This window comes from Tympanuchus pallidicinctus, unplaced genomic scaffold (genome assembly GCF_026119805.1).
Source record: "Tympanuchus pallidicinctus isolate F22 unplaced genomic scaffold, pur_lepc_1.0 scaffold22, whole genome shotgun sequence".
In the NCBI taxonomy this organism is placed as follows: Eukaryota; Metazoa; Chordata; class Aves; order Galliformes; family Phasianidae; genus Tympanuchus; species Tympanuchus pallidicinctus.
Window position 1 is genome coordinate 14,833,987 of NW_026294739.1, and position 24,992 is coordinate 14,858,978.

General features: G+C 57.7%; 4 protein-coding genes across 7 annotated transcripts in view; 3 read left to right on the forward strand and 1 right to left on the reverse strand.

Annotated features, from left to right (window-relative positions):
- The window catches only part of DIS3L2 (DIS3 like 3'-5' exoribonuclease 2), a 165,779-nt gene extending 157,800 nt beyond the window's left edge, over positions 1-7,979 (forward strand). For all 4 annotated transcript variants that reach the window (XM_052686880.1, XM_052686879.1, XM_052686882.1 and 1 more), the window contains exons 16-22: positions 198-381; positions 939-1,025; positions 4,319-4,466; positions 4,666-4,796; positions 5,075-5,179; positions 5,737-5,838; positions 7,490-7,979. In XM_052686880.1, the coding sequence (XP_052542840.1) occupies positions 198-381; positions 939-1,025; positions 4,319-4,466; positions 4,666-4,796; positions 5,075-5,179; positions 5,737-5,838; positions 7,490-7,588 (856 nt within the window). In that variant the 3' untranslated portion in view covers positions 7,589-7,979. The remainder of the gene's footprint in view (positions 1-197; positions 382-938; positions 1,026-4,318; positions 4,467-4,665; positions 4,797-5,074; positions 5,180-5,736; positions 5,839-7,489) is intronic.
- Positions 7,980-8,079: 100 nt separating this feature from the next.
- LOC128082630 (intestinal-type alkaline phosphatase-like) lies at positions 8,080-13,105 on the forward strand. The gene is made up of 11 exons (XM_052686954.1): positions 8,080-9,603; positions 9,771-9,886; positions 9,954-10,128; positions 10,208-10,380; positions 10,460-10,594; positions 10,665-10,734; positions 10,815-10,967; positions 11,032-11,223; positions 11,349-11,465; positions 11,601-12,557; positions 13,033-13,105. The coding sequence occupies exons 1-10, from the start codon at positions 8,289-8,291 to the stop codon at positions 11,885-11,887; spliced, it is 2,733 nt and encodes a 910-aa protein (XP_052542914.1). The 5' UTR covers positions 8,080-8,288; the 3' UTR covers positions 11,888-12,557; positions 13,033-13,105.
- LOC128082611 (intestinal-type alkaline phosphatase-like) lies at positions 12,465-15,501 on the forward strand. The gene is made up of 11 exons (XM_052686925.1): positions 12,465-12,557; positions 13,033-13,149; positions 13,238-13,353; positions 13,458-13,632; positions 13,716-13,888; positions 13,967-14,101; positions 14,190-14,262; positions 14,348-14,482; positions 14,584-14,775; positions 14,879-14,989; positions 15,070-15,501. Exons 1-11 carry the CDS (start codon positions 12,488-12,490, stop codon positions 15,342-15,344), a joined length of 1,572 nt encoding a protein of 523 aa, XP_052542885.1. The 5' UTR covers positions 12,465-12,487; the 3' UTR covers positions 15,345-15,501.
- Positions 15,502-15,536: 35 nt separating this feature from the next.
- On the reverse strand, positions 15,537-23,500 carry ECEL1 (endothelin converting enzyme like 1). Its single transcript, XM_052686953.1, has 18 exons — positions 23,280-23,500; positions 21,235-22,053; positions 20,388-20,456; positions 20,207-20,317; positions 19,651-19,743; positions 19,196-19,320; positions 18,699-18,921; positions 18,511-18,609; positions 18,347-18,421; positions 17,851-17,954; positions 17,684-17,742; positions 17,517-17,568; positions 17,367-17,434; positions 17,156-17,280; positions 16,930-16,995; positions 16,733-16,828; positions 16,212-16,288; positions 15,537-16,111 (listed from the first exon to the last, which is right to left on the reverse strand). Exons 2-18 carry the CDS (start codon positions 21,982-21,984, stop codon positions 16,012-16,014), a joined length of 2,292 nt encoding a protein of 763 aa, XP_052542913.1. The 5' UTR covers positions 21,985-22,053; positions 23,280-23,500; the 3' UTR covers positions 15,537-16,011.
- Positions 23,501-24,992: the final 1,492 nt, after the last annotated feature.

The following is a 24,992-nucleotide window of genomic DNA, read 5'->3' on the forward strand; positions in this document are numbered from 1 at the left end:
ACCTGGTGTTGAACACCTCTAGGGACGGGGCAGCCACAACCTCTCTGGGCAGCCTGTTCCAGCACCTCACTACTTTCTCTGTAAAGAACATCCCCCTGACATGCAACCTAAATCTTCCCTCCCCTGGTTCCCCCAATCCTGTTAGCATCATCTCTCCTAACCCTTCTCAACTCGGGGTTGTGTTTCTTGCCCTACAGGCTGGTAGAGGAGTTCATGCTGCTGGCGAACATGGCCGTGGCCCATCAGATCTACCGCTCCTTCCCTGAGCAGGCGCTGCTTCGCCGCCACCCACCGCCCCAGAGCAAGTTGCTGAACGACTTGATGGAGTTCTGCCACCAAGTCGGCCTCGAGATCGACTTCAGCAGCGCGGGCAGCCTGCATGTGAGTGCACCAGAGAGCGAGGACACCCAGATTTCCTTTCTTAGTTTTCTTGGGAGATTCTGGGCAAGTCAAGGAGGGAAGGGTGCGGATTGGGAACTGGAAGGACCAGAGAGCAGTGCTGGGAAAGGTCAGATGTACAAAGCACAGGAAGCATGGAGTGATCCTCTGCTGAGTGTGTCCTGAGGCTGAGCTCCAGCTGAACAGCACAGTGCAGCTTCCAGGATTTTCCTTCCTCACTGCAACCGCGCTGTGGATAATCCGCTGTTAATCCCATCCCCTCTGATCTCCTGCATGCCACTCTCCCTACTCTCTAGCCACGCCAGAGCTATGCCAGCACTGCAGGGCTGTTCACTCAGCTCCTCCACTATATCTTGAACTCTTCTTCCAACCCTTCTTTACCGCCAGCTCTAGGCAGTGACCACCCATCCCCATGTCCCTCTGGAGTCCCATCAGTGTACACATTGAAGCTCTTGGTCTGGATGGGGCCTGGGCACAGATCAGGGGAGGGGTTCTGAGCACTGTTTGTCAGCCTGAAAACTGTCTCTTTTCTCCTTCAGAAAAGCTTAAATGAAACATTTGGAGCTGACAAATACTCCGAAGCCAGGAAAGAAGTGCTGACCAACATGTTCTCCAGGCCCATGCAGGTAAGACCCAGACATCCGTAGCTCTTTTCCAGGGCCCCATTTCCATCTCTGACTCCATCTGCATTACCTAAGCTGGTCACTACATAGGGAAAGAGTGATTGGATGCAGGGGATGATGCTGTAAGGTCAGCAGGGTCAGGCTGAGCCTTTCCTTGCACTCTGCAGTGCCCCTATGGTATTGGGATATATCACAGTGGAGGTGATGTGCAGGATGCCAGCAGACTCACAAGAACCTAGCCTGCTCCATGAAGAACTGGTGACAAGCTCTGTGGTTCATATTCATGCCACCTCATGTCATGGTATCTAAACTTGTTTCTTGTCCAAGAAGAAATCAGGTATCAGGGCAGTGCAGGGTTGTGGGAATCAGAATTGCTAACAGTGGAAAAGACCACGAGGGTCATCTAGTCCAACCATCAACCCATCACCCATGCCCACTAAACCACATATCTGGCCACAAATCACAGTGTGGTACTCAGGCACATCCTCTTAGAAGCAGGGAAGCTCTGGAAACCCTTTGTCATCTTCTGGACTGAGACCTCCTGTCAGTGCCTGTGCATTGGAGGCTCGCTGTGCTCCTTACAGTGATTGTCATGTTTGATGCATCTGCAGCTCAGGACATTACTTGGGTGCTTATCACCATTAGAAACCTTTTTATGAGGCATCTGTCTTTCTACATTTGCTGCTGGGCATAGAACAGCCTCTTCTGAGGGAAGTCCTACCCCATAGGGAAAGGAGCATGTTGCTGGAATGGTCTCTCTGTCGTGGTCTGCCAAACGCTGCAGGAATGAATCATCTTTCCTACATTGCTCATTTGACTGTCACTCTTCTAATTAGCTCATTTGCTCCATTTACTCATTAGCAGTTGCCTGAAGTCCTGCTGTACTTTAGTGACTTAATGCTTGCAAGCGGAATTGGGGACCAAAGCCATTTAGTAAATCACCTGCTTGCATATGTTTTCAGCTCAGGAGTGCTGCTTTCTGAAGTGCAGGGAGTGCCTCTGGAGCTGGCTGTGTTCTCCTCAATCCCATGTTCTGCTCCGGTTTGTCCTGGTCCTTTCTGTCATGTCTTCCTTTTCTGGTGGGAGGCACCAGCAGGTGGTGTGCATTCCCTGGGGTCCCTCTCCTGTCATGCTTTGGTGCAAGCCCAGACTTTGTTGGAGGATGAAATCTTCTGAGGAGCAAATAGCAGGCAGTTCAGACAAGAAGCAAAGGAGCTTTCAGAAGAGATATTCCATGAGATACAGGATTTTGGCAGGAACTCAACTTGCACTATCCTCAGAAGGTGAAGGTGTCCTTGTGCTCAGGTGTACAGTGCAGCCCACTCTCTCCTGCCTAGCATCTCACATAAGAGACAAAACCCAGCTTACAGCTGAGCTCATTAGCTCTGCAGGTGCCAGGAGATGCAGAAATCCCTCTTGGTCTGGGGTGAGCTTGTGCAATTGGATACACTGTGGTGTATCCTTATGATCTCCTGTCCATAAGGAAGGGCTGTGGAGCTGCTGGGGCGAAAGATACCAGTGTTGCCCTCTAAACTCCCTATTTCCTCCTCACACATGCTGGTTGCTGGACCAGCTCCCTCACACCCTGAGCAACTGAGATTCCCACTGTTGTTCCTGTTCTAGGAGCAGAGGATTGGCAGTGCAGGGCCGTCTCAGTGCCCCTCAGAAAGGGCAGTTTCCAAGTGGGAAGAGGACTTTTCGCTACCTACCCCTGCTACTGGAGCAGATGGGAAAATGAGCCCCGTTCACCCATCCCCACAGCCTGTAATGGAGGAGAGCACAGCTCTGAGCTGGCAGCTGCAGAGCGGGATGACACAGGGCTGGGCCGTGGCTCTGACAGATGGTGCAGAGAGGCCCCATGTCCCAGGTGATGGAGCGGGTGTCTCGGGGACAAGGCCACATTCAGCCAGCTGTAACAAAAGCAGGTTGATCCCATGCTGATGGCGCGCTGTGTCGTCCGTCTTGGCTGCGTGCTGGTGGCCATCAGCCTCATGGAAGGAGGCAAGCAGTGGGTAACGTGTGTGTCTGCCTGGATTGCTGCACCAGGAGCTCGTAACAGATGAAAGAGCAGTGACATATCATTTTTCAGGGGCTCAGTCACTCGGGGATTCAATCTGTCCACAAGAGCAGAGCCAGCCTGGGTTGGCTGGGGCTGATTTATTTCCGGGCTCCTTATTGTTCTCCTGGGATTGTGGCAGTCAGACCCTGGGGCTTTGGGACCACTTGCTAGTCAAATCTGCTAATGAGAAAACATCTGCTCTACATCAGGCTGGTATTATTGTGGAGTGCTGTTGTGGTAGTGAGGACAGGTAGCAGGCAAGTGCCAGTGTGTAACCCTACTACGGCCCAAAGGAGCATCCGATCCCATCTCCCATCCCTGGAGGCACCGAGGCCAGGTTGCTGGGGGGCAGCCTGCCCGTAGTGGGGATTTGGGGTTGGGTGGGCTTTAAGGTCTGCCCCCAACCCACGCCATTGTAAGATTTTATGATTCTGAGGTTTTGCTGTGACATCGAGCTGTTCCCAGCCTCAGCGAGGGTCATCACTTGCCATCACGGTGTTGAAAACTGGACCAGCAGCAGCTGGGCTTGGCACATCCATCAGGAAATGCCCTGGATAACAGCAGGCAGCATCTCTCTGACTTCTCTGAGCATGTCTCCCTGCCCGACCGCGCAGAGCCATGTTCAGTGGGAGCTGAACTAATTGAGTGGAGACCATACTTCGTGGAGTCCATCAGAAACAATTTAGTTCTGGGTTGTGGAAATTGGCAGCTCCTAGCCCAGCTCTTGGGTCTCATAATAAGGCCGGGACCGACGCTGCTTTTTTTAACCTGCACTATTTGCTTGCCCGGATCAGTGCGTTGCTGCTCAGCGGGAGCTGGCTGCGCCGCCGTGCTGGAGAGTGGAAGATGCAGCTGCCCAAACCGTGGCTCCCACGACAGCTCTGTAATCAGAGCTGCCTACTCCTGTTTGTTTTAAATCACTTGCTCTTATTTTTAAACGGGTTCATTCAATCGCCACCGTGCTGTGACCCTGCTGCCACCCCCTGACCCCGCAGCCTCCCCTCCCCGCCTGGGCTCGGGCTGCGTTGTTTTCCCAGCCCCGAGGGCTGCTGTTTCACAGATGTAAAAATAAAAGCTGTAACATGTGAGAGCATGATGATGAGAACAGGGGCGGCAGAGCCTGCAGCCAGACCCAGAACCCAGAGGCTCCGTCTTGCTGGCTGAGATCCCTTCAGCCTCATGGTCCTGCACTGTCCTCCTTTCTCACACCCTCCCCTTGCTTCTCACCGCTTTTCAGATGGCTCTGTACTTCTGCACCGGCGTCCTGAAGGACGAGACCCTCTTCCGCCACTACGCCCTCAACGTGCCCTTCTACACACACTTCACTTCGCCCATCCGTCGCTACGCAGACGTCGTTGTGCACCGGCTGCTCTCCGCGTCGCTCGGTGGGTGCTGTGAGTCCCATGCAGGTGGGGCTCCTGGGTTCCTGCCTTGAGTGCTTGGGATCCCTATCCCACCAGGCAGCTCTTTGGCACGTTGGGTGTCCTCAGTGTGCACAGGGGGAGCTGGGCATCGGGCTGCTGTGGAGTGTTTCTGGAGCAAGAGAGAATGTGAACCCGTCGTTGTCACTCATCTCCTTCCCAGGTATCAGCTCTCCCATCAAGATGGAGAAGGAGGCCATCCAGCGACAAGCAGAGCACTGCAATGACAGGAAGATGGCTTCCAAGAGGGTGCAGGAGCTCAGCACCGACCTCTTCTTTGCCGTCTTTGTCAGGGTAGGAGCAGAGGTGTGCTCTCTTGAGGGGTTTCTCGGATTTCCCCATGAGTGCTCAGGGTAGAGAAGGGAACACTCTGTGACCATCCCCAAGCTTCGGGACCTGGTCACCAGCACAGTGGGACAGGGCTCCCCTTGGGCATGCTGGTGTAGGATCAGAAGTGATAGAATATCCCAAGTTGGAAGGGACCCCATAAGGATCATGGAGTCCAACTCCTGGCTCTGTGCAGGATGACTCAAAAATGAGACCATATGTCTGAGTGCATTGTCTCCTAACAGGAGAGCGGTCCTCTGGAGTCTGAGGCCATGGTGATGGGTGTCCTGAACGAGGCCTTTGATGTCCTGGTGCTGAAGTTTGGAGTCCAGAAGCGAATCTACTGCAACGTAAGTGTTCCCAACACTGCCAGTGCACTTGCTGCCTCAGCACACTGAACACTGGGTGTCCCTCAGCAACCTAGAGGGGCTTGGGGGCCCAGAGCAGCCCAACTCTCCCCACTGCACGCTGTGGGTAATTTGTCTCCTTAAAAGGAAATGAAGGCAGATTTGTGGGGACAGAGACCAACATGGGGCTGAAGCAAGGAAACAGAAAGGAGCTGGCTTCCATTTCATTTAATCACGTGGTGTATCTGGGGCTGTGACAGCACTGCCATAGGCCAGCACCTGCAGTTAGTGACAGCAGCTTCTCATAATAACCGGGTTATATGGCTGGCACTGACATTTTTAAGCAGAACATATAGCATGATCTATGGGCTGTTTGTGTATAGCAGCCGCCCCTGATTTACTTACTTAGCTCAGACACATGGGCTGCTGCAACCTGGTTGCTACAGGGCTGCAGAGGACTCTGTGCAAAAGCAGTGTCATCGCCATCCGCAGTCAAAGCAGGGAGTGGGGCTGGGGGTGCCAGGGGCCACAGGCTGCTCCCAACATCTCCTTGCCTGCAGGCACTGCCCTTGCTGGGCTTCCACTTCCAGAAGGTGGGGAGGAAGCCAGAGCTGACGCTAATGTGGGAGCCAGAGAGCCCAGAGCAGGAATCTGTGTCTCAGGTAAGACCCCAAGCACGGGTTGGACTCATAACCACATGGATCCATCCCGTGATCTACACAGGGATGGATCTGGGAGGCACGATGCACCCCCATTTCTCCCAGCACCCAGCCTTACTCTATCCCATCGCTGCCCCCACGCCTGACCCCACCACTGCCTTCAGACTCTGCCCTGCCCGCTGTGTGTACTGCCTCCCAATCCAGTTTCCTCCTGAATTTAATTAACTTGCTGTTTACTTCCTTCTTCCAGATCATCAATTAAGATGTTAAGTAAGAACAGGCCTAAGGCAGCTCCTGCTTAGCCCCTTCCCCCCCATTCTGGTATTTCTTGTCCCTCTTGCTGACACAGCCCTGCCATCAGGTTTCCATCCATGTGACAGGGCTGAGACCCATTTAGAAGGATTTTTTTTTTAAATCAGACTTCCTGAGATGCAGCGTCAAATGGTTTAACAGCATCTAGAAATCTCTCTCTTGTGTCCCTGTCATCTATTAACTTGGTAACTCAATCAGAGGGAGCAATCGCATTTGTCTGGCTTGATTAAGTGGTGCCTCTCTGCCAACGTTTATCTGGCGTGGCTGTAAAATCACAGCTGTGTTGATTGCTGTGATCCCTGCCTGGTGCCTGGGCGGGGATGGGAGGGCTCAATCCAACCCTGTCCTCGCACTGAGAGCTCTGTTCTGGGAGAGCATTACTCCTGATGGAGCTGACCTGGAAGATCCCTTCCTGCCCAGGGAAACGTTGCTCAGCTCAGGAGGGTCAGAGCAGAGCTCCCCGGGGCTGCTGCAGGCTTTCTCCTCTTGAGCTGTGCTTGGCTCACAGAAGCCTCTGCATGCATCCTGAAGTGGCCTCGGTTCCTCCTTCCTTGCAGGAGTGGGTATCACTTACACCCTAGCAGGAACCTGCATTGAAAAATGAAGCCCCCAGCATGAGCAGAGCACGTTTTGGTTAAGCAAACACTCAGCAATGGAGGAAACTCCTCCACACCTCCTAAGAAAACATGAGAGCCCTCTCCCTGGGAGCAGCTCTGAGCTCTCCTCAAGCACATCCCAGAGCCTGGAGCACAGAGCTGAGCACAGAATGGCTGCAGAATGGCTTCCCTCTGCTTTGCTCCTCACTGAGTGCTTTGATGCATTTAAATCTCGGTGAAATTTTCCTGCTCGAAGTGATGAATCTGAAGCAGCAGGTGTGGGAGGAGCAAGAAGGGTTGGACTGGGTTATTCCGAGAGGCTTTCTGCCTCCTCCTGCTCCCTAAAAGCCAGACCGTGGGGACAGTGAGAAGGAGCTGAGGGCACACACCAGGGCATGATCCCCAGCACCACACGTGTCCATTCCAGCTGTCCCGGCCATCTTGTTATCCTGTATTGGTTGCAGAGTTGATGGATGATTTATGTCCCTAAACTGCACCATTGCACGAAGTGATTGATCTGGGGGCCGGCAGGCAGCGTGCATTCCTGAGCAGCAGACATTGATTTTCTGCAGTCTCTGTTCCCTTGCGTATCCCTTATCCAATCCTCTCTCAGGTCTCCTTTCGCTGTGCGAGCACCAGCGGTCATTCCCTCATTAAAGGATGCTGAGAAAATGGGACTCAACCTAAACCCTGCCTTGATGGCAACCCGCTGCAAATCCCCTCTCCCCTCTGTGTCCTTGCTGCAGGAGATCACCATTTTCACACTGGTGGAGGTGGTGCTGAAGTCGGACGGGGTTCCCCTGAAATACAGCGCTCTGCTCAAGAGGCCCAGCACTGAGAAGTGAGCGCGCCCAGCCGCAGCTCTGACACTTTGTCACCAGCGCCGCACCAGCACCCACGGGGACAGAGGGGACCCGCCAGGAGTTTGGGGATTTGAATTTTGAAATTGACGTCATTTTATTTCTGGTTTGGATTTTAACCCAGGGGTCGGGGTTGCCCCAGATGGGGCAATTTCTACTGGCAGATATTTTTAGCTTTATGGCTTGTTTTTTTTTCCTTTATGAGACTGTGGGTGCCCGCCCCTTGCCACTGGGGGTGCCTGTGGTGGGGGCTACATGGAGGCTGATGTCCCTGAAAGCAGAGGGGCTGCTTTAGGCTGGGTGGGCTGACCGGGCTTCTCAGAAGGGCTCCCAGCTGGGCCACGTGTCGTGAAATAAAGCAGGTCAGCAGCCGTGATGGGGACTGCGCGTAGGTTTCATTTTGCCTTGTTACCCGGGCAGGAATCTGACCATAACTCATCTCTCAGGCTGCCCTGTGTCTCCCAGGGCCTTGTGCAATCCCAGTCTCTCTGTTTGCTCAGCAGAAGGTGGGGGTCAGGAGGATGCACGTGCTCCCAACCTGTGCTGCTTCCGCTAATCCCCCAGTCTGAGCCACCACTGACAAGCACTGGGTGTCTGCCCCAGCCTCCAGCCTAACCCCACACCGGGTCCCTTCAGCCACAGACAGGACTGTCCCTGGCTCTGTGCCCACCCAACACTGAGGAGCATGGGGCATGTCCTCACTTCTCTCTTCTATGTGGAGAGAAGCACCCAGCCTCAGTCCTTCACAGAGTGCTTCATCTGTCTGCTCCACTGTTCCTACGGTGCTCTGGCAGCATCCGTGTCATCACCTTTATACAGCTGGGATAGGCTTCTGGCAAGAGGGAATGCCATTGTGCTGGCATGCAGGGAGGGAGAGCACTGTGCTTTGCTCTGTGTTGTCAGTGGTGACAGCTGTGGCCCTGGCATGAACACAACTGCCATGCATTGCAGCAGGGACCTGGCTGTGCCTGGGCTGCCTGGCTCAGCACCAGGGGTTGGGCCCTGGGATGGGTCAGAGCTGGGTGCTACATGCACGCCGAGAGCTGCGAGGTGTTGCAGTCCCCTGCAGTCCCCACAGGATGGGCTGGTGGCATCCTTCCAGTTGCGTCCGTGTGCCATGGCCCTGCCCTCCACTCATGTGGGATGTCACTTCTCCCTGACTGTGGACATAGCAGCCCATTTCTCTGTGGGTTTCCATCTCTCTCCTGCCTCATGGACACAGAAGGCACTGTATCACCCTGTCCCTGGGAGAGGTAACCTGAGGACACTGACACAACAGCAAGCTGTCCTCCCCTACCCCTCATTCCAGCATATTCTTCTTGTGTTTTTTCACTGGAGAAACAAGCTCAGCCCAGCCCAGCATGTCTGCAAAAACAGCCCTTTGACCTACATATTCCTCACCTGTTCTGGGGTCTCTGCAGGTGTGGAGCTATGGACCCTCAGGTACAGCCTCAGGGACACTGAGTGTCTCAGGGCAACCCCACTCCCCAGGAATAGGCTGGAAGTCCTACCTCACCTTGAGGGGGAAGGGATGGCCCTGTGGAGGGCTGGGGACACCGGGAGGGCAGGGCCAGAAGATGTCCCTGAATGTTATCAGCCCATCGTCTCACTCACAGCAGGGGCTCAGCCCTCTGGCTGGACAGGGCAGGGCATAAAGGGCTGTGTCCCCCCCAGCCCCACACACAGGCGGCCATCAGGAAGGAACGTGGACTGGGCAACATGGGATGGCTGCTCTCTTCCAGGATCTGCTTCCTCCTTCTTTTCCTCATTCCGCTCACTGCCATTGCAACCTCAGGTGAGAGCTCAATGGGAGACGTGGTGGGGTGGGAGCTCTGGGGCTGCTCTGGGGCCCTGCACACCCCCAGCTCTGCTTTCACATCCAGATGCCGAGAAGACCCCACACTACTGGAACGAAGGGGCCAGGAGGAGGCTGGAGGCAGCCCTGGCCTTGCAGCCAGTGGCACAGCGAGCCAAAAACATCATCCTCTTCATGGGTGATGGTGAGTGCTCCATGGGTGCTGCCATTTCCCATGTCACTGATTTCAGCATGCTGGGTACAAAGCTGTCCTCCAGCAGCTGTTGGGTCCCTCTTCCCCTGGTAGCATGGCCCTGGAAAGAGAGGGCAGGACCTTTCCCAGTCACAGCTCTTTGTCACCCCTTGCCACAGGCATGGGGCTGCCCACGGTGTCAGCAGCCCGGATCTACAAGGGGCAACTGGCCGGCAGCTCGGGTGAGGAGAGCGTCTTGGCCATGGAGACATTTCCCCACGTGGCCCTGGCCAAGGTGAGCAGGGCAGTGCTGAGGGGGCACAGTGCTGCCCCCAGCCCCCCTGACCCTTGCTTGCCCATAGACCTACACCATCGACCGGCAGGTGCCCGACAGCGCTGGCACGGGCACGGCCTACCTGTGTGGGGTGAAGGCCAATGCCAAGACGCTGGGGCTGAGCGGGGCGGCCGTCTACGGCAAATGCCGCACAGCATTCGGCAACGAAGTGGACTCCATCCTGCACCGGGCCCGGCTGGCAGGTATATGGGGTGGGTACGCTCATCACAGAGGCCAGCTCGGAACAGGTGGGCTCCCCACAGACCCTGTGCCGTGCTGCAGGTAAGTCGGTGGGCATCGTGACCACCACACGGGTGCAACATGCATCCCCTGCTGCTGCCTATGCACACTCGGCCAGCCGCAGCTGGTACGCCGATGCCAACATGCCTCCGGAGACCCTGCGGGACGGCTGCAAGGACATCGCCTACCAGCTGGTGCACAACACCGACATCAACGTGAGCCGGGGACATCGTGGTGGCTGCATCCCTGGTGCTGTGTCCCTGTGCCGGTGACAGCCCTACCCCCTTCTTGCAGGTGATCCTGGGTGGCGGGAGGGCCTACATGTCCCCCAGGTGGACCCCAGACCCTGAGTACCCGGACGACCCGGCGCAGAATGGCACCAGGAGGGACGGGCGGGACCTGGTGGCCGAATGGCTCAGCACCAGGGAGGTAGAGCAGAGGGGACGCAGCGCTGGGCACGGTGTGTGTGCCACTGCCACCGCTGTGTCCTCGCTGTCAGGGCGCGCGCTACGTCTGGGACAAGAAGGGCCTGGATGCAGTTGATGACACCTCTGTGAGCCACCTCATGGGTAAGAGCATCGCTGGCTTTATGTCGGCAGTGCCACTCCACTCTGGGTGGCACGAAGCAGCCCTAACCCCTCTCCCCCAGGCCTCTTTGAGCCCAAGGACATGAGGTACGAGCTGAACCGCAACGCCACCACGGACCCCTCCATTGTGGAAATGACAGAGAAAGCCATCCGCATCCTGCGCAGGAACCCCAACGGCTTCTTCCTCTTTGTGGAAGATGAGTGCAGGGCCCCGGGTTGGGACATGGGTCCTGGCAGCCAGGTGGGATCGAGGTGGTGATGGCCCCATTCCCTGCGCAGGTGGAAGGATTGACCACGGACACCACAGCGGCCGGGCCAAGCAGGCGCTGACGGAGGCCATCATGCTGGACCGGGCAGTGGCACGGGCAGGCGAGCTGACGGAGCCCTCTGACACACTGACCGTGGTGACGGCTGATCACTCACATGTCTTCACCTTCGGGGGCAACACGCTGCGAGGAGCCTCCATCTTCGGTGGGACTCAGGGAGAGACGAGCATCCCTGCTCCCACCCTGTGCTGTGCCTCCATGGGAGGCCATGGGAGCTCCGGGGAGGCTGCTGACTGGTGCAGGGGGTGACAGTACACTTCTCCGTGTCAGGGCTGGCCCCTAAGAAAGCGAAGGACAAGCGAGCCTATACCAGCATCCTCTATGGCAATGGACCGGGATACAGCATTCGTGATGGGGGCCGCCCAGCCGTCAGCCTTCCAGCTGTGGGTAGGATTCTACTGGAAGAGAAGGAATGGGGTGGTGCCTTTCTGGGGTTCACCAGAACACCAGGGTGATGGGAGCTGCTTCATGCGAAGGGCAGAAGAGCTGCCCCCAGCACCATTTCTCCTACTCTCTCCACAGAGGACAAGGACTACAGGCAGCAAGCGGCTGTGCCCCTTGACTTGGAGACCCACAGTGGGGAGGATGTGGTGGTGCTGGCTCAGGGTCCTATGGCCCACCTCTTCCACGGGGTGCAGGAGCAGCACTACATTGCCCATGCCATTGCTTATGCTGCGTGCCTCAAGCCTTATGATGCCAGACCCCGCTGTGGTGCACCCCGTAGAGCCTCTGGCAGCAACCAACACTCCCCACAGCCTCTACTCGCTCTCCTGGCCCTCTGCATGTCTGCCTTCATGGTGGTGGGCTGAGAGACCCTACTGAACCCTGCTTCAGCCCCCTGTTGCGGGCAGGATCACAGGATGCAATAAAATGTGGGATGTCTGGGTTCGTGTGCCATGAGAGGATTTGTAGCAGCAGTTGTGCCTCAGTTTCCCCGGGTTGTGACTCCTAACTGGGGCCTGCACTGGCGTGAAGCAGAAGAAGAGACAATGGTGAGGGGTGGCCATGTACCCACAGCTCCATCCCTGGGTTACTGGGAGCCCACAGTATAGAGTTTGCGCAGCTTTGAGGTGCTGTGCACAGCCTGATACAAGAGCTGGTCCTGACATTTAGTCCCCATCAGTGCCTTTATCGCTCCAGGAAGTGCTGGGTGGAGCCACCAGGAGCACCCCAAGTTCCTCCTTCTGCACCCCATGTTCCCTCCCCTCCGCAGCACCTAGCAATAAGGTGGCAATGAGGTGCCAGCAGCCCAGCCCCACGGCCTTTGAGCCGATGGCCCAACAGGATGCCACGCTATCTGTGAAATGCCAAACCCCTCAAGGGCAGATCCTGGTCCAAAGTCCCCCCCTCTGAAGTCTGCAAAAGAGGCAGGCACAGCTGGAGCTGGTGACAGCTGCTCCAGTTCCATCATGCGGCTGCTGGTACCCCTCATCCTCTGCCTTGGCCTCTGGGCAGAGCTTGGCGCTGCCGTCATCCCAGGTAGAAACAAGGATGGGGATGGGGGCAGACACCCCTGGTACCAGTGTAATGCTGGCCTGGCTGTTCACAGGGCACGGCTCAGGAGGGAGCAGGAATATCAGGGAGCATTGGGATGGGGCTTTGTGTCTGCTGGTGGGCTGGTGTTGCCCTGTGGGATTGGGATCCTGCTTTTGTTTGAGTCGGGAGGGGGTGTGTGATGTGCCTATAGCTCCTCTACCTCCATGCATTTGTCCCTATCCCACTTGGCAGCTGGTTTCTCCCACTGCATCCCTTCTTGCTGCACACACCCTTCCTGTCAGGGTGTACATCTCTGTGTCCTCCCCTCATCCCAAACCTGTGGATTCATCTGTATCCCCCCCCAGTGGAATTATCCCATGAGTGGGAGCCCAGCGATGTCCTCAGTTGGGGGTGTCCACCATTGGGTGTCCTGGGGGAGTGGGTGCCATGAGCTGATGTGGGCAATGCCCCTTCCCAGTGGAGGAGGAGGATCCAACCTTCTGGAACAGGAAGGCAGCTGCTGCCCTCGATGCCACCCTCAAGATCGAGCAGAGGACTACTGAAGCCAAAAACCTCATCATCTTCCTCGGAGATGGTGAGTCCCTCTGGTCCAGTGTACCATGAAATGGGGATGGGGACGGCATCTGGGCTGGGGGTGACCTGAACCCTCACTCCTTATCCAGGATTTGGGGTCCCCAGCATCACAGCCACTCGGATACTGAAGGGGCAGTTGAAGGGGAACCTGGGACCTGAGACCCCCCTTGCTCTGGATTCTTTCCCCTATGTGGCTCTCTCCAAGGTAATTTCCCCCAGTACTGCACTTGGGACCATGCTGCAGGCTGCGGGGCTGTGGGGGCAGACATATGGCAAGAGGTGCCAGTGCCCTGTGCATGTCCTTGGCAGACATACAATGTGGACCGGGTGGTTCCCGACAGCGCAGGCACAGCCACTGCCTACCTGTGTGGGGTGAAGGGCAACTACAAGACGGTGGGGCTGAGTGCAGCCGCACGCTCTGGCCAGTGCAACACCACGGAGGGCAACGAGGTGATCTCGGTGCTGGAGCGAGCCCGTAATGCTGGTACTGTGCAGGGCATGGGGTGATACGGAGCAGGGGCTTCACACCACTGGGGCGGCCCACCATAGTGGGGTGTGTTGGGGCAGGGAAGGCAGTGGGCATCGTGACGACCTCGCGGGTGCAGCACGCATCGCCCTCGGGGACCTACGCGCACGTGGTGGATCGCAACTGGTACGCGGACGCCAGCATGCCGCCTGAAGCCATAGCACAGGGCTGCAAGGACATTGCCTGGCAGCTGGTGCACAATGTGGACATCAATGTGAGTGCCTGTCCATGGGGGGGCAGCCCCTGCTGACCCAGACATCCACGCACTCTGTGCCCATCTCATCCCCTCCAGGTGATCATGGGAGGCGGTCGGATATACATGACCCCTGCTGGGACACCAGATCCTGAGTATCCTGAATACAGCTCTGAGAATGGGATACGGAATGATGGGCAGAACCTCATTGACAAGTGGCTGTCAGAACGGCAGGTGGGTGACAAAGAGAAGACAGCCCTCTGTCCGCCTCCCCTTGTGCATGGGGCCAGGCATCACTGATCCCATGGGGATCTACCCACAGGGTGCTCGCTATGTCTGGAACAAGACAGAGATGCTGGCTGCTGCTGCAGACCCCAGCGTGACTTATCTGATGGGTAACAAATGCCCCATATGCCGGGACGTGGCACTCCGGGGATGCCTGCAGACACTGAGTCTGTGCTCACTGTGTCCGTCTGCCAGGTCTCTTTGAGCCCAAGGACATGAAGTATGAAATGGTGCACAATTCCACCCTGGATCCCTCTCTCACTGAGATGACAGAGGCAGCCATCAACATCCTGAGCAGGAACCCCAATGGCTTCTACCTCTTTGTGGAAGGTAATTCAGGGCTGAGGTCTCAAGGGTGGGAGAGAGAGAGGTGATGGGCTCTGCATTACGGGCCACTGCCGTGGTTTCCCACTGTGGTTACCTGCCTGCAGGTGCGAGGATCGACCACGGCCACCACGAGGGCATGGCACAGCGGGCACTGATGGAGGCGGTGGAGTTTGACACGGCCATTGAGCGGGCAGGCGAGCTGCTGGACGAGGCGGACACGCTGACCGTGGTCACTGCCGACCATTCACACGTCTTCTCCTTTGGTGGCTACACCCTGCGTGGCACCTCCATCTTCGGTAGGGCTCAGAGCAGTGAATGGCCCCACGCTGGGTGCTGCCCCTCTCTCAGGTTGTGGTGTGGGTCTTCTTGGCTGATCCCCCCTCATTATTTCCTCCCCAGGCTTGGCCCCTGAACAAGCCACCGACCAGAAAGGCTACACCTCCATCCTCTATGGGAACGGGCCAGGCTACCCAGGCGCCACCCGGCCTGATGTGAACAACAGCATCGCTGGTGAGGGCACAGGGCAAAAGTGCGGTGGTGGGATGGGGCTGGGGGCCACCTCCCGACTCACAGGCTTCTCTCCCCCAAAGAGGAATTCAGTTACATGCAGCAGGCGGCCGTCCCCCTCAGCTCGGAGACCCACGGGGGTGAGGATGTGGCCATCCTGGCCAAAGGCCCCATGGCCTACCTCTTCCACGGGGTGCAGGAGCAGAACTACATCGCCCACGCCATGGCCTACGCCGCCTGCCTCGAGCCCTATGAAAACTGCCGCCAGCGCACCAATGCTGCACCCTCAGCCCACCTCACTGGGCTCACTCTGCTGGCCTTGCTTCTGCCTGCTTTGCTCTTATCCGTCTTCCACTGACCCCACAGCTTCCATCCCCATCCCACAGCGCACACCCATGGATGGGGCTCTTTGGAGTATCCTTGCTTTGGATGTGGTACACCAAATCCCGGGCATCGACTGCTCCTTGCTGCCTGCACAGGGTACTCATTGTTCAATAAACCTTGGTGTGATGCTAGCACGTGTGGCACTTGGTGTGTGGGATGGGAAGGATGCTCCTGCCCCATGAGTCTGCCCACGACTGTGCTGCCTGCAGCCACCTGTCCCCATGCCATACTCTGGCACATCTGGCATATCCAATGCTTTATTGACCAGAAAGAGCAGCAAAAAATACAGCACGTTTGTGTGCACTTCCAGACAGGCCGGCATCATCCCAGCCCCCAGTGACTGATGGGAAAAGGATTGGGCTGGCACAGGGATTGGTACTCTTGGTACACCCGGTGCCTCCAGGTCCCCTCCCTGCCCTGAGCAGCTGGATGTGGGGAGCTGGGAGCTTTGGGGTAGTGTGGACAAGAGGGTGTCACTGGGAGAGAGCTCATAACCCCAGTGTGTCCCCTCTGCCTTGTCACACCCCATCCCAAGTGGTTGCCTATTTTGGGGTGCACCCTTTGCCTGTAGGGCAGATGGGGAGAGGGCAGAGAGCGGCACTGGTGCAGGGATGGGGTGCCAGCCTGCAGGGACAGCAGCTTCACCACACCGAGCACTTGTGCACCGGATTCATGGGTGAGTTCTTGGGGCAATGGAAAACCCGGCCAAACTCCTCAAACTGTGAGACGCTGCCCAGGACCCTGTGGGCAGGGGGAGAAGCTCAGAGCTGTCCCGAAGACCCTGCCCCTCACCCCTGCCCACCCCAATGGCACCGCACCCCACCCATGCCCCCATTTCTACCTGTAGTGCTCCGGGGCATGCTTGTCTGTCAGCACCTGAAGGTAGATGGATTGGGATCGCCTCTTGATGCACCAGTTCTGGGGGAACAAGGTCCCATGGGTGAAACAGGCAGGAACTCCAGATTTTGACACCCATCAGGATCCCCAAGGGCCTGATCCCCACCAGGATTGGCCCTTCTGTTTGCTGGGGGGTGAGGGCAACAATGCTGTGTTTGTTATTGAAGGGTCTGCCAGGAGCCTACAAACGTGGTTCAGATGGGTTGGGAGCATTGTGGAATGTTTGTTGTAGGGTCATGTTTGTTTGTTACTGCAGGGTCTCTTGGGGCTGTGGTATGTGCAACTGTGGGGTCCTCCAGGTTCATGTGAAGTTGTTGTAGGGGGGGGGTGTCTCTGTCAGGGATGGGGGAATGTGGTTGTTATTGTAGGGTCCCCAAGAGCACACAGGCTGTGCAGGTGGTCTGGTGGATAGTAGGGGTATCTGCAGAGCCCAGGAGCTGCTCATAGCTACAGGCACCACCTCACCTGGGCAAAGGCGATGAAGAATAGCTGGTCGTGAGTGTACTTCAGGTGGTGCAGGGGGTGCTCGGGGCCATGCTCCCGCACCCACTTCTGGTAAGCCTGGAGAATAAGAAGTGCCAAACTTTGCCACAGAACCCCCAGAAAGCAGGAGTGCCGTGACCCTGCCAGGGCTGTGACACCCCAGGGTGGGGGACACTCACATAGTAGGCGAGCTTGAGTCCCCCCATGTCAGCGATGTTCTCCCCCAGCGTGTGTTTGCCATTCACCTGCCAAGAGAGGGGCAACATGGGTTGAGCAGAGATGTCCCCTGTCCCTATGATGGCATGAAGGCAGTGCCTCAGTTTCCCCCTCAGGGCTCTGAGGGTGTTCTCAGCGGAGGTGTGCTAAGTGGTGGGGTCCCTGAACATCGCTGTGGTGAGGTCTCACCCGCTGGTTGTAGACAGTGAAGTTGTCATAGAGGTTGACAATGCACTGCGCCTTCTTTAGGAACTTGCTGTAGGACGTCTCTGTCCACCAATGCACCAGGTTCCCATGTCGGTCATACTGTCCCCCTGCAGGCACCACTATTTGTCATGCTGAGGGAGCTGGGTGGCCCCAGAACCCCCTCCCCTACCCCAGCAAGGTGGAGGTCTCTCACCCCAGTCATCGTAGCCATGGGTCAGCTCATGCCCGATGATAGTGCCGATCCCACCATAGTTCAGCGACCTGTCAAAGGGAGCAGTGGTCACCCCCGGAGCTGCCCCCACCCAGAGCCCTGCCCTGGCCCCCTCCCCAGCCCCACACTCACTGCGGGAACTCAGGATCATAGAGGGTTGGTTGCAGGATGCCAGCAGGGAACACTGGGAACAGAGGACAACATTGCAGGGTGGGGACAACCCTTTCTTACCCCGCAGCATCCCCTGGTGCCAGGGGACCCCACATTGTGCCCCCATCCAATGCTGGGTGATGCCTCACCCATCTGGTTCTTGTTGGGCAGGTAGTAGGCATTGAGGGCCTGGGGGGGCAGGAGCCACCTGCAAGGAGAGATGGAGGCTGTGGGGACACAGAGGGACAGGGAAATGCCACCCCCTCGCACAGCTAGGATGTCTCATGGCCCCTCTCCCAGATAGAGTGATACCCACGCAGACTTGTCCACCTCCTGACGGATCTTCTTCACTGAGAGCCTGATGCTGAAGGCGATGCTGTTGAGGATGTTCTTGAAGTAGGTCTTTTCATCCACCTCAAACTGTGGGGGACATGGCCATATCAGAGGGGACTCCAGCCCCAAAGTCCAGCCCTGTGAAGTGTGGGGAACAGAGCTAAGGTGTCCTCCCACCCCTATGAGCCTTGGGGACAGAAAATGTAGAGTTGTGGTGTTGCGCTGGATGGGGTACAAGTGCTACTGTGTCCCCATCACCTCCCTGGAGTGATGAGGTGATCAGGGGTAGGGACATCTTCAGTCCTGCCAAGAATGGTGTGCAATGTGGGGAATGGCTGCACCTATGTGGCTGTGGTCATGCAAGTGATCTACCGGGAGTTGTATTGAGGTAGTATCTTCCCATCCTGGTCTGCCTGCACCTCAAACTAGCCAGATGTAGGGCCCATCTCCCACACTGGGTGCCCCTGTGTGCCCCTTGCCTCGTACTCCTTGTCGATGGCTTCTGGCTTCAGCAAGAAGTCGGGGTACCCAATCATCACCATCATGTACTGGAGCTGTGGGCAATGCAGGCGGAGGGGTCAGGACCCCTGTCCAACATCTCCCCATGGGGACAAAGACAGGGGAACATGCTGGGGATTGCCACCTTGGCCCTGGCAGCTCTCCGTGTCTCCTCATCCATCCAATCCAGCTCATCCAGGCGCTGGTCCAGGATGTATTTGATGTCCTCCACCAGCTGCTGCACCTACAGTGGGTCACCACGGGTGGTGGGACAATATTCCAACCACCCACTTGCAGGATGGCACCTTGACGAAGGGACAGGAAGGCACCTACCTTGGCCTTGCTGGCACTTGAGAAGTACTCCTCAACAAAGAGAGCACCTAGGGCCATGCCAAAGTGCTTGTTGGCTTGGCTCAGGCAAACCTTGCCCAGCTCCAGCTGTTTCTCATTGCCCTCCATCTCTTTGGAGAGCTCATGGATGGCATCACGGAAAGGAGTAGAGAGGTGCTCACTCAGCACCACCACAATGCGCCACAGCATGTAGTTGTGAAGGATCCTGAGGAAATAGGGTGGGATCAGGTCCTTTTTGGGCACTTACCAGAGAGGGGACATCCCAGCATGGAGTACCCATGTCCCATGGCACTCAGGGATGAGATGGCTCTGTTGATATCCCTGCAGTGTTCAAGGCATGGTGCAGGGTGATGGCTTTGTTGGCAACCACGATGGGGAGGTTCTGGTGGGGAATCATGATGCTGTCCTCCACCAAGGTTTTGAGGGTCCATCCACAGCTCCCCTTGTGCCCACCCCACTGTGCCTTATCACCCCCTCACCTGCTGGGTGTCACACGAATGAGGTCAGACACCTTGTGCATGTAGTCCGTGGCCAGCAGCACCACCTCTTCATCCTCTGAGAAGTTGTCATGGAAGATGCGGTCCAGCAAGCGCTTCCACTTGAGCTGGCAGCAAAGAGCACATCAGGGTGGGGACTCCATTCATGTCACTGGGCTTTCAGCCTTCACCACCCATGGGACCAAGTCTGGTCCTGACACTGCACCCAGCACCCAGGGAAGTGCAGGATGCACTCATCACCATCCAGAGTGCATTGATTTGGGGAAGCAGTGCGGAATATTTCTAGGGACACAAGGGCATTGCAGCACAGGGCTCTTCTTACCAGGGGACATGGGAGTGGCAGCAAGGAGAGTGATGGAGCAAGAGGACAGGGACAAGCAGGGGCACAGGGCAGGCAGGATATGTGGGTAGCAGGGTGCTGGTGGGGGGGAACGCACCGTGGGGGTGATGCGCTGCAACTCGCCCAGAGTGACTTTGTGGTACATGCTGCTGATGTCCCTCCGCACATCGTCGTACTCAGACACCGTGATCTGCATGGGTGGGTACAGTTGTCACCTCCCCACTTCCCATCCAGGCAAGTTGGCATGGGGATAGGCACAGGTCTGGGGCAAGAAGGGCTGTGGGCCCACATCCACCATGTCTCACTGCCCAATGGGAGTCCCAAGGGCTGACACAAGTTCCCTCAAAGCTGGAATTTGTGTTCCCCAAGATAAGGGCATGGGGCCATCAAGGAGCTGGGGTACCCAAGGACTGGGAATGGAGGTCCCTGAAGGTTGAGACTGAGGTTCCCTAACATATGGGCATGGGGTACTTAAGGGCCTTGAGTGGGTTCCCAAGGATGGGGAATGGAGCTCCCCTAGAGCGGAACTGGGAGTTCCCAACATGGTGAGGCTGGAGTCCCTGGGAGTCCCATGGACAAGACATGAAGGTCTCCAAGGCCTTAGAGTGCCAGATGTCTAAGGGAATGGAGTCCTCAAGAGCAAACCCACTCACATTGGCGAGATGCTGCTCCAGCTGGAGGATTTCCTGCGCCTTTTGCTCCACGTGCTCAGCCCCCAGGAGTGTGAGCAGCCTCTCCATGAAGACACGGTAAGCAGCCAGGATCTGTGCCAATGGAAGGGATGTGTGTGCCACCTGTGCTGCCCCCTATCCCCCTTTGTCCTCCACTCCTCACCTTCTCACTCTCCTCATCCTGCCCCAGGTACAGGGTGCGCTCAGGCAGTGTCAGCCCATCCTGGTCAATCTGTGGAGAGATGGGGGCAGGGGGTGAGCAGATCTCCAGGGCGAGTGGGGAGCTGCACTGGTGGCAGGGCACTCCCTGGCCCCCCGAATAGTGTCCTCACTCCTTTGTGCAGGACGCCCCATGGGGAGCACAGGGATGGGCAATGCTGCACAACCGAACGCTTCGCACACCTGCATCTTCCCCATCACACAGACCCAAAGCCTTTCCTTGTGACACACGCTCCCTCTAGTGTACACACACACTCCTTCAGCACAGCCACTCTCCTTCCCGTCCCCTGCCTCACACACAGTCACACACACGCCTACACAGTCACATCCTTCATCCGCAGCACCACCAGGCAAGGGGATCAGAGAGACTTCATGCCCACCACTACCACTGCCATGCTCATCATCTTGTCTCCACCATGCCGTCCCCATCTTCACCATGCCATCTCCATCCCCAACATGCCATCTCCAACTTCACCATGCCATCTCCATCCCTACCATGCCATCATCATCCCCACCATGCCCCCTTGGTGTCCACCCTTATGTTCCCACATGCCAAACCACTGTTCATTCCATTGCTGTGCCCCACAACCATGTCATCATCATGCCCACCGCGATGTCCCCACCATGCCACTGCCATGTCCCAGCTGCGCCCACTGAAGATGTTTGAGGCTTGGCCACTTGGACAGAACCCACCCATGCCCTGACTGCACCCTAGGGTGAGGGACGTGGGTGGCAGGAATGGCTGCTGTCACAGCAGTGCCCCTGGGATGAAGATGGGAAGGTGTCCTCACCCGGATGACGTAGCGGGAGGTGTTCCTGTCGTCCAGGCTGACAGTGAGAGAGAACAGCACGGCGGCACTGTAGACCCCCTGCGTCTTGTAGAGCAGCTCATTGAGGTCTCCACTACCTGGCGATGCATCCCATCCACCACACTCCCCAATCACCTCTAACATGGGCCGTGGCCCCAGGCGGTCAATCTCAGCCCGATTGAGGCACGAGCGGAAGAACTCCTTCACCTTCCTCTCGGCTGATGTGGCGGCACGGCGGCGCACCGGGCGGCTCAGCAGTGCCCGCAGCTTGGCCTCATTCTGCTCGGCGATGGCTCCAATGGTGCCGTACACCAGTTTGTCCTCAGGGATGCCGTGCCGACGCAGCCATCCTCCACAGGCAAAGGAATAGAAATCCTGGCAGGGGTCGATGGTGGCGTCCATGTTGGCACTAAGGAAGCGTGACGCCCGTAGGAAAGCCTTCTTCTCCTGGCAGCCCTCCAGGCAGTAGCTGTCCCCTTCAGCCGCCAGGTACTTGAGCACCAGCATGCACGTCAAGATGATACAGAGCCCGGCAGCAAACACCAGCCCTGAGAGCAGGCAGATCTCCCTGCGGCTCCAGCGCGGCAGCCCCCCACCGCCACTGCGCTTCTTGGCCCCAGCACCCAACTGGAGAGCAAAGCCATTGGGCAGCGTGCCGCTCTGATAGCGGCTCACGTACTTCACCTCCTGGAATTCGTCGTAGTGGGCAGTCAGTGAGTATGTCTTCTCCATGTTGGGGGCTGCAAGGGGGGCTCATGGACCCCAGTTCATGCTGGAGATGTCCAGGTAGGTAAGATGCTCCTGGAAAAGGCAAAGGATTGGTGTAGGGAGAAGCAAGACAGGGGATGTTTCTTGCTGTCATCATTTCCCATGTCATTGTCCCCAGCAGTGCAACATGCTCATGGCATTGGTGACCATAATGCCAGGAGCTCAGAGGCATCCCAACCCTGCTGCTGTCCCCTCCGTCCCCTTTGTCCTTACCTAGTGCTCTGGCAAGGTTCCACCTGCACCCAGCCCATGGCTCAGCTCCATCCCACCCATCTGGAGACAGCACTCCAAGTGCAAATCCAGTGATCCAGAGAGCTCAGCATCACACCACACACCATGGATTGAGGGGGTTAGAGGGCTGCCAGCCACTCCAGGCGGGGTTGCAGAAGGGTAAGAAGTGCTCTGGGGAGATTTTGGGGGAGGAGGACACAGCACAGGGTTGGGTTGGGTGGTTGCACACCGGGTTCCATAGCCTTGCACTGCGTCGTGTTGCGTCGTGCCGTGTTGCATTGGGTTGGGGTGGGTCACGGCGCTCTGCGTTGCAGTGCGTTGTGCCCGATTGTGTTGCATGCAGCACACTGCGTGTGTGCAAAGTTAGCTCCTGTCTGGAGGGGTCCCTGCATCCCCCACAACCCCCAAAAATCCCTCTCCACCACCCAATATCCCGTGGTCTCTGTTCTGGAGATGGGGGTGCTCTGCTCATGGGGAGAAGAGGGATAGAGGGTGGGGAGGACTTCAAAAGGAGACCCCAGTCCTTGCTCAGTGCACACTGACACCAGATTTGCAGGTGTGGGCAGGACATGCTGGAGACAAAGGGCTGCTGAGTGGGGGTGTGGACCATATTGCTGCAGCAGGACCCCCTCAGCACCCCCAAGCCCCACTGCCTCTGCTCCCTCTCAGCAACTTAGGTGAAGTTATGCCTGGGCATCACAGCCTTGTGCTGGGGAAAGGTTGTGTGGCTGCTGCTGCCACCGGAAAGTTTGTGGGGTGAGCGGTGAGCACAGAATTGGGGTTGGGGAGGTGGGCTGGAAGGGCTGCAAGGAATGAATGGACCCTGGGATGGTCCCCGGCATGCTGGAGAGATGCTCAACCGAATGCTCGGGGGCTGCTCATGGGATGCTCGGGAGTGCCCAGTGAATGCTGCTCGGGATGCTTCGGGGATGCTGCCCAGGATGCTCGGGAGGTGCTCGCCGCGGTGCTCAAGGGATGCTCGAGGGATGCTCGGGAAATGCTCCCCGGCATATTCGGGGGATGCTCACCGGTAGGCTGCGGGAGGGTGCTCGGGGCTGCTCGGGAGATGCTCGCCGGGATATCCGGGGGTGCTCGGGGGCGCGTCCCTCTTGCTCTCCGCTGCGCTCGGTGGCTGCTCCAGGCTGTGCTCGGGGGATGCTGCTGGGGATGCTCTTGAGGTGCTGCCCGGGATGCTCGGGGGGTGCCCGGAGGTGCCTGGGAGGTGCTCACCGCCGTGCCGGGAGATGTCTGCAGGCTGCCCCGGCGCTGCTGTCGGGTCGGTCCGGCGGTGCTCGTCCGGCTGCGCGCCCCGTGCCGAGCTGAACGGAGCTGCGGGGCCGGAGGGAGGGAGGCAGCGGGGCGGGGAGGGGGTGGCGTCTCCAGCCCGGCTCTCCCGCAGGCCAGGCTCCATTAACGAGATTATTATGCAAATAGAGCAGCCCTGTGCCACCCGCCTGCCTTACCTCATCCCCGGCGGCGGGGAGGCAGGGCAAGGGGAGGGCGGGGGGATGCCCGGACCCCCACCCCCGGGGGACTGGCGTAGAGTTGGCAATGCCACCAAGGTTGGCACCGCTGTGTGGGGACGCCTGTGCCACATCCGACAGTCTGGCACATAGGGTGGGCACTGCCCTTAGGCACATCGCGACTGTCGGACCTCCCCCCCCCCATGCGGTGCCTGATCACCCCCGGGTGCCCGTCCGGTCTTCCCAGGGGAGATGCAATGGGATGGGCAACAGATGGAGCTTGGGAGGTTCCAGGTGAGAGAGAGTGGGCATGGGGGTGGCACAGGGAGGGGGGATATGCTCACTCATACACACGCACACACACACACGCAAAGGTCCAGGAATATTAAACTGCATTGCAGATAAATCCCCAACATAAATATCGTGAGCTGCTCTGCCACTGGGGAGGGGGGGGCAGCAGAGAGATTTATGGCCCATCCATTGCATGGCCCAAACAGCAGCTGCAGACCCCCAGCCCCACTCAAACATCCTTCTGGGTACCATGATACCCCCATCCCACTCAGTTCTGGGTGCTTTGGGTGAGCATTGGGTCTTCTAGTGCTGGGGTGTGCCGGCTGTGCTGTGCCGTGCGGCATGGGAACACTGCTTGGCATGGGGACTGGTGGCTCAGCCATGGGACACACTCATGCACACTCACACCACCTCTTGGTGACACAGTGACGCTTTTCTTGGCCTCACACCATGCTCTATGAATCCCATCAGATGCTTCCAACTGGGCATCACCAATCCCAACAGGGCACAGCAGCATCTGAATCCGGCACCCAGACCCGTAGGTGGGCAGGGGATGCCCAGCCCTGCTGTTCAGCAGGGGAGGATGAAGGGTCCCAGACCCGCCTGGCACCTTGGTGGGAGCATGACAGATGCATGCAGGAAAAGGGGGGGCGATGTTATTAACAGCCGTGGGTACTGCTCCAACAGGGCCGTAAAAATTAAAGGCGTGTGGATATAAAAGAATGGATAAATCTGAGCTGGCCGCAGAGCACTGCGGCGTCCCCTGGGGGGTGGCAGCTCCAAAGAATGGGGTCCAGCAACCATGGGATGGGCACTGCATGTAGACAGATCCTGGGGCTCAGGCAGCACCCATCCCTGCTGCAAAGTGTGATGCTCCAGCAAAAAACACCGTGGGCAGTGCCAACCTGTGGAGCTGGTGCTGCAGAGCAATAGGCTGCTCCTAAAGCAGGGCTGGAGGGAAAAGGGGTTGCATTGGCTGGTGACGGG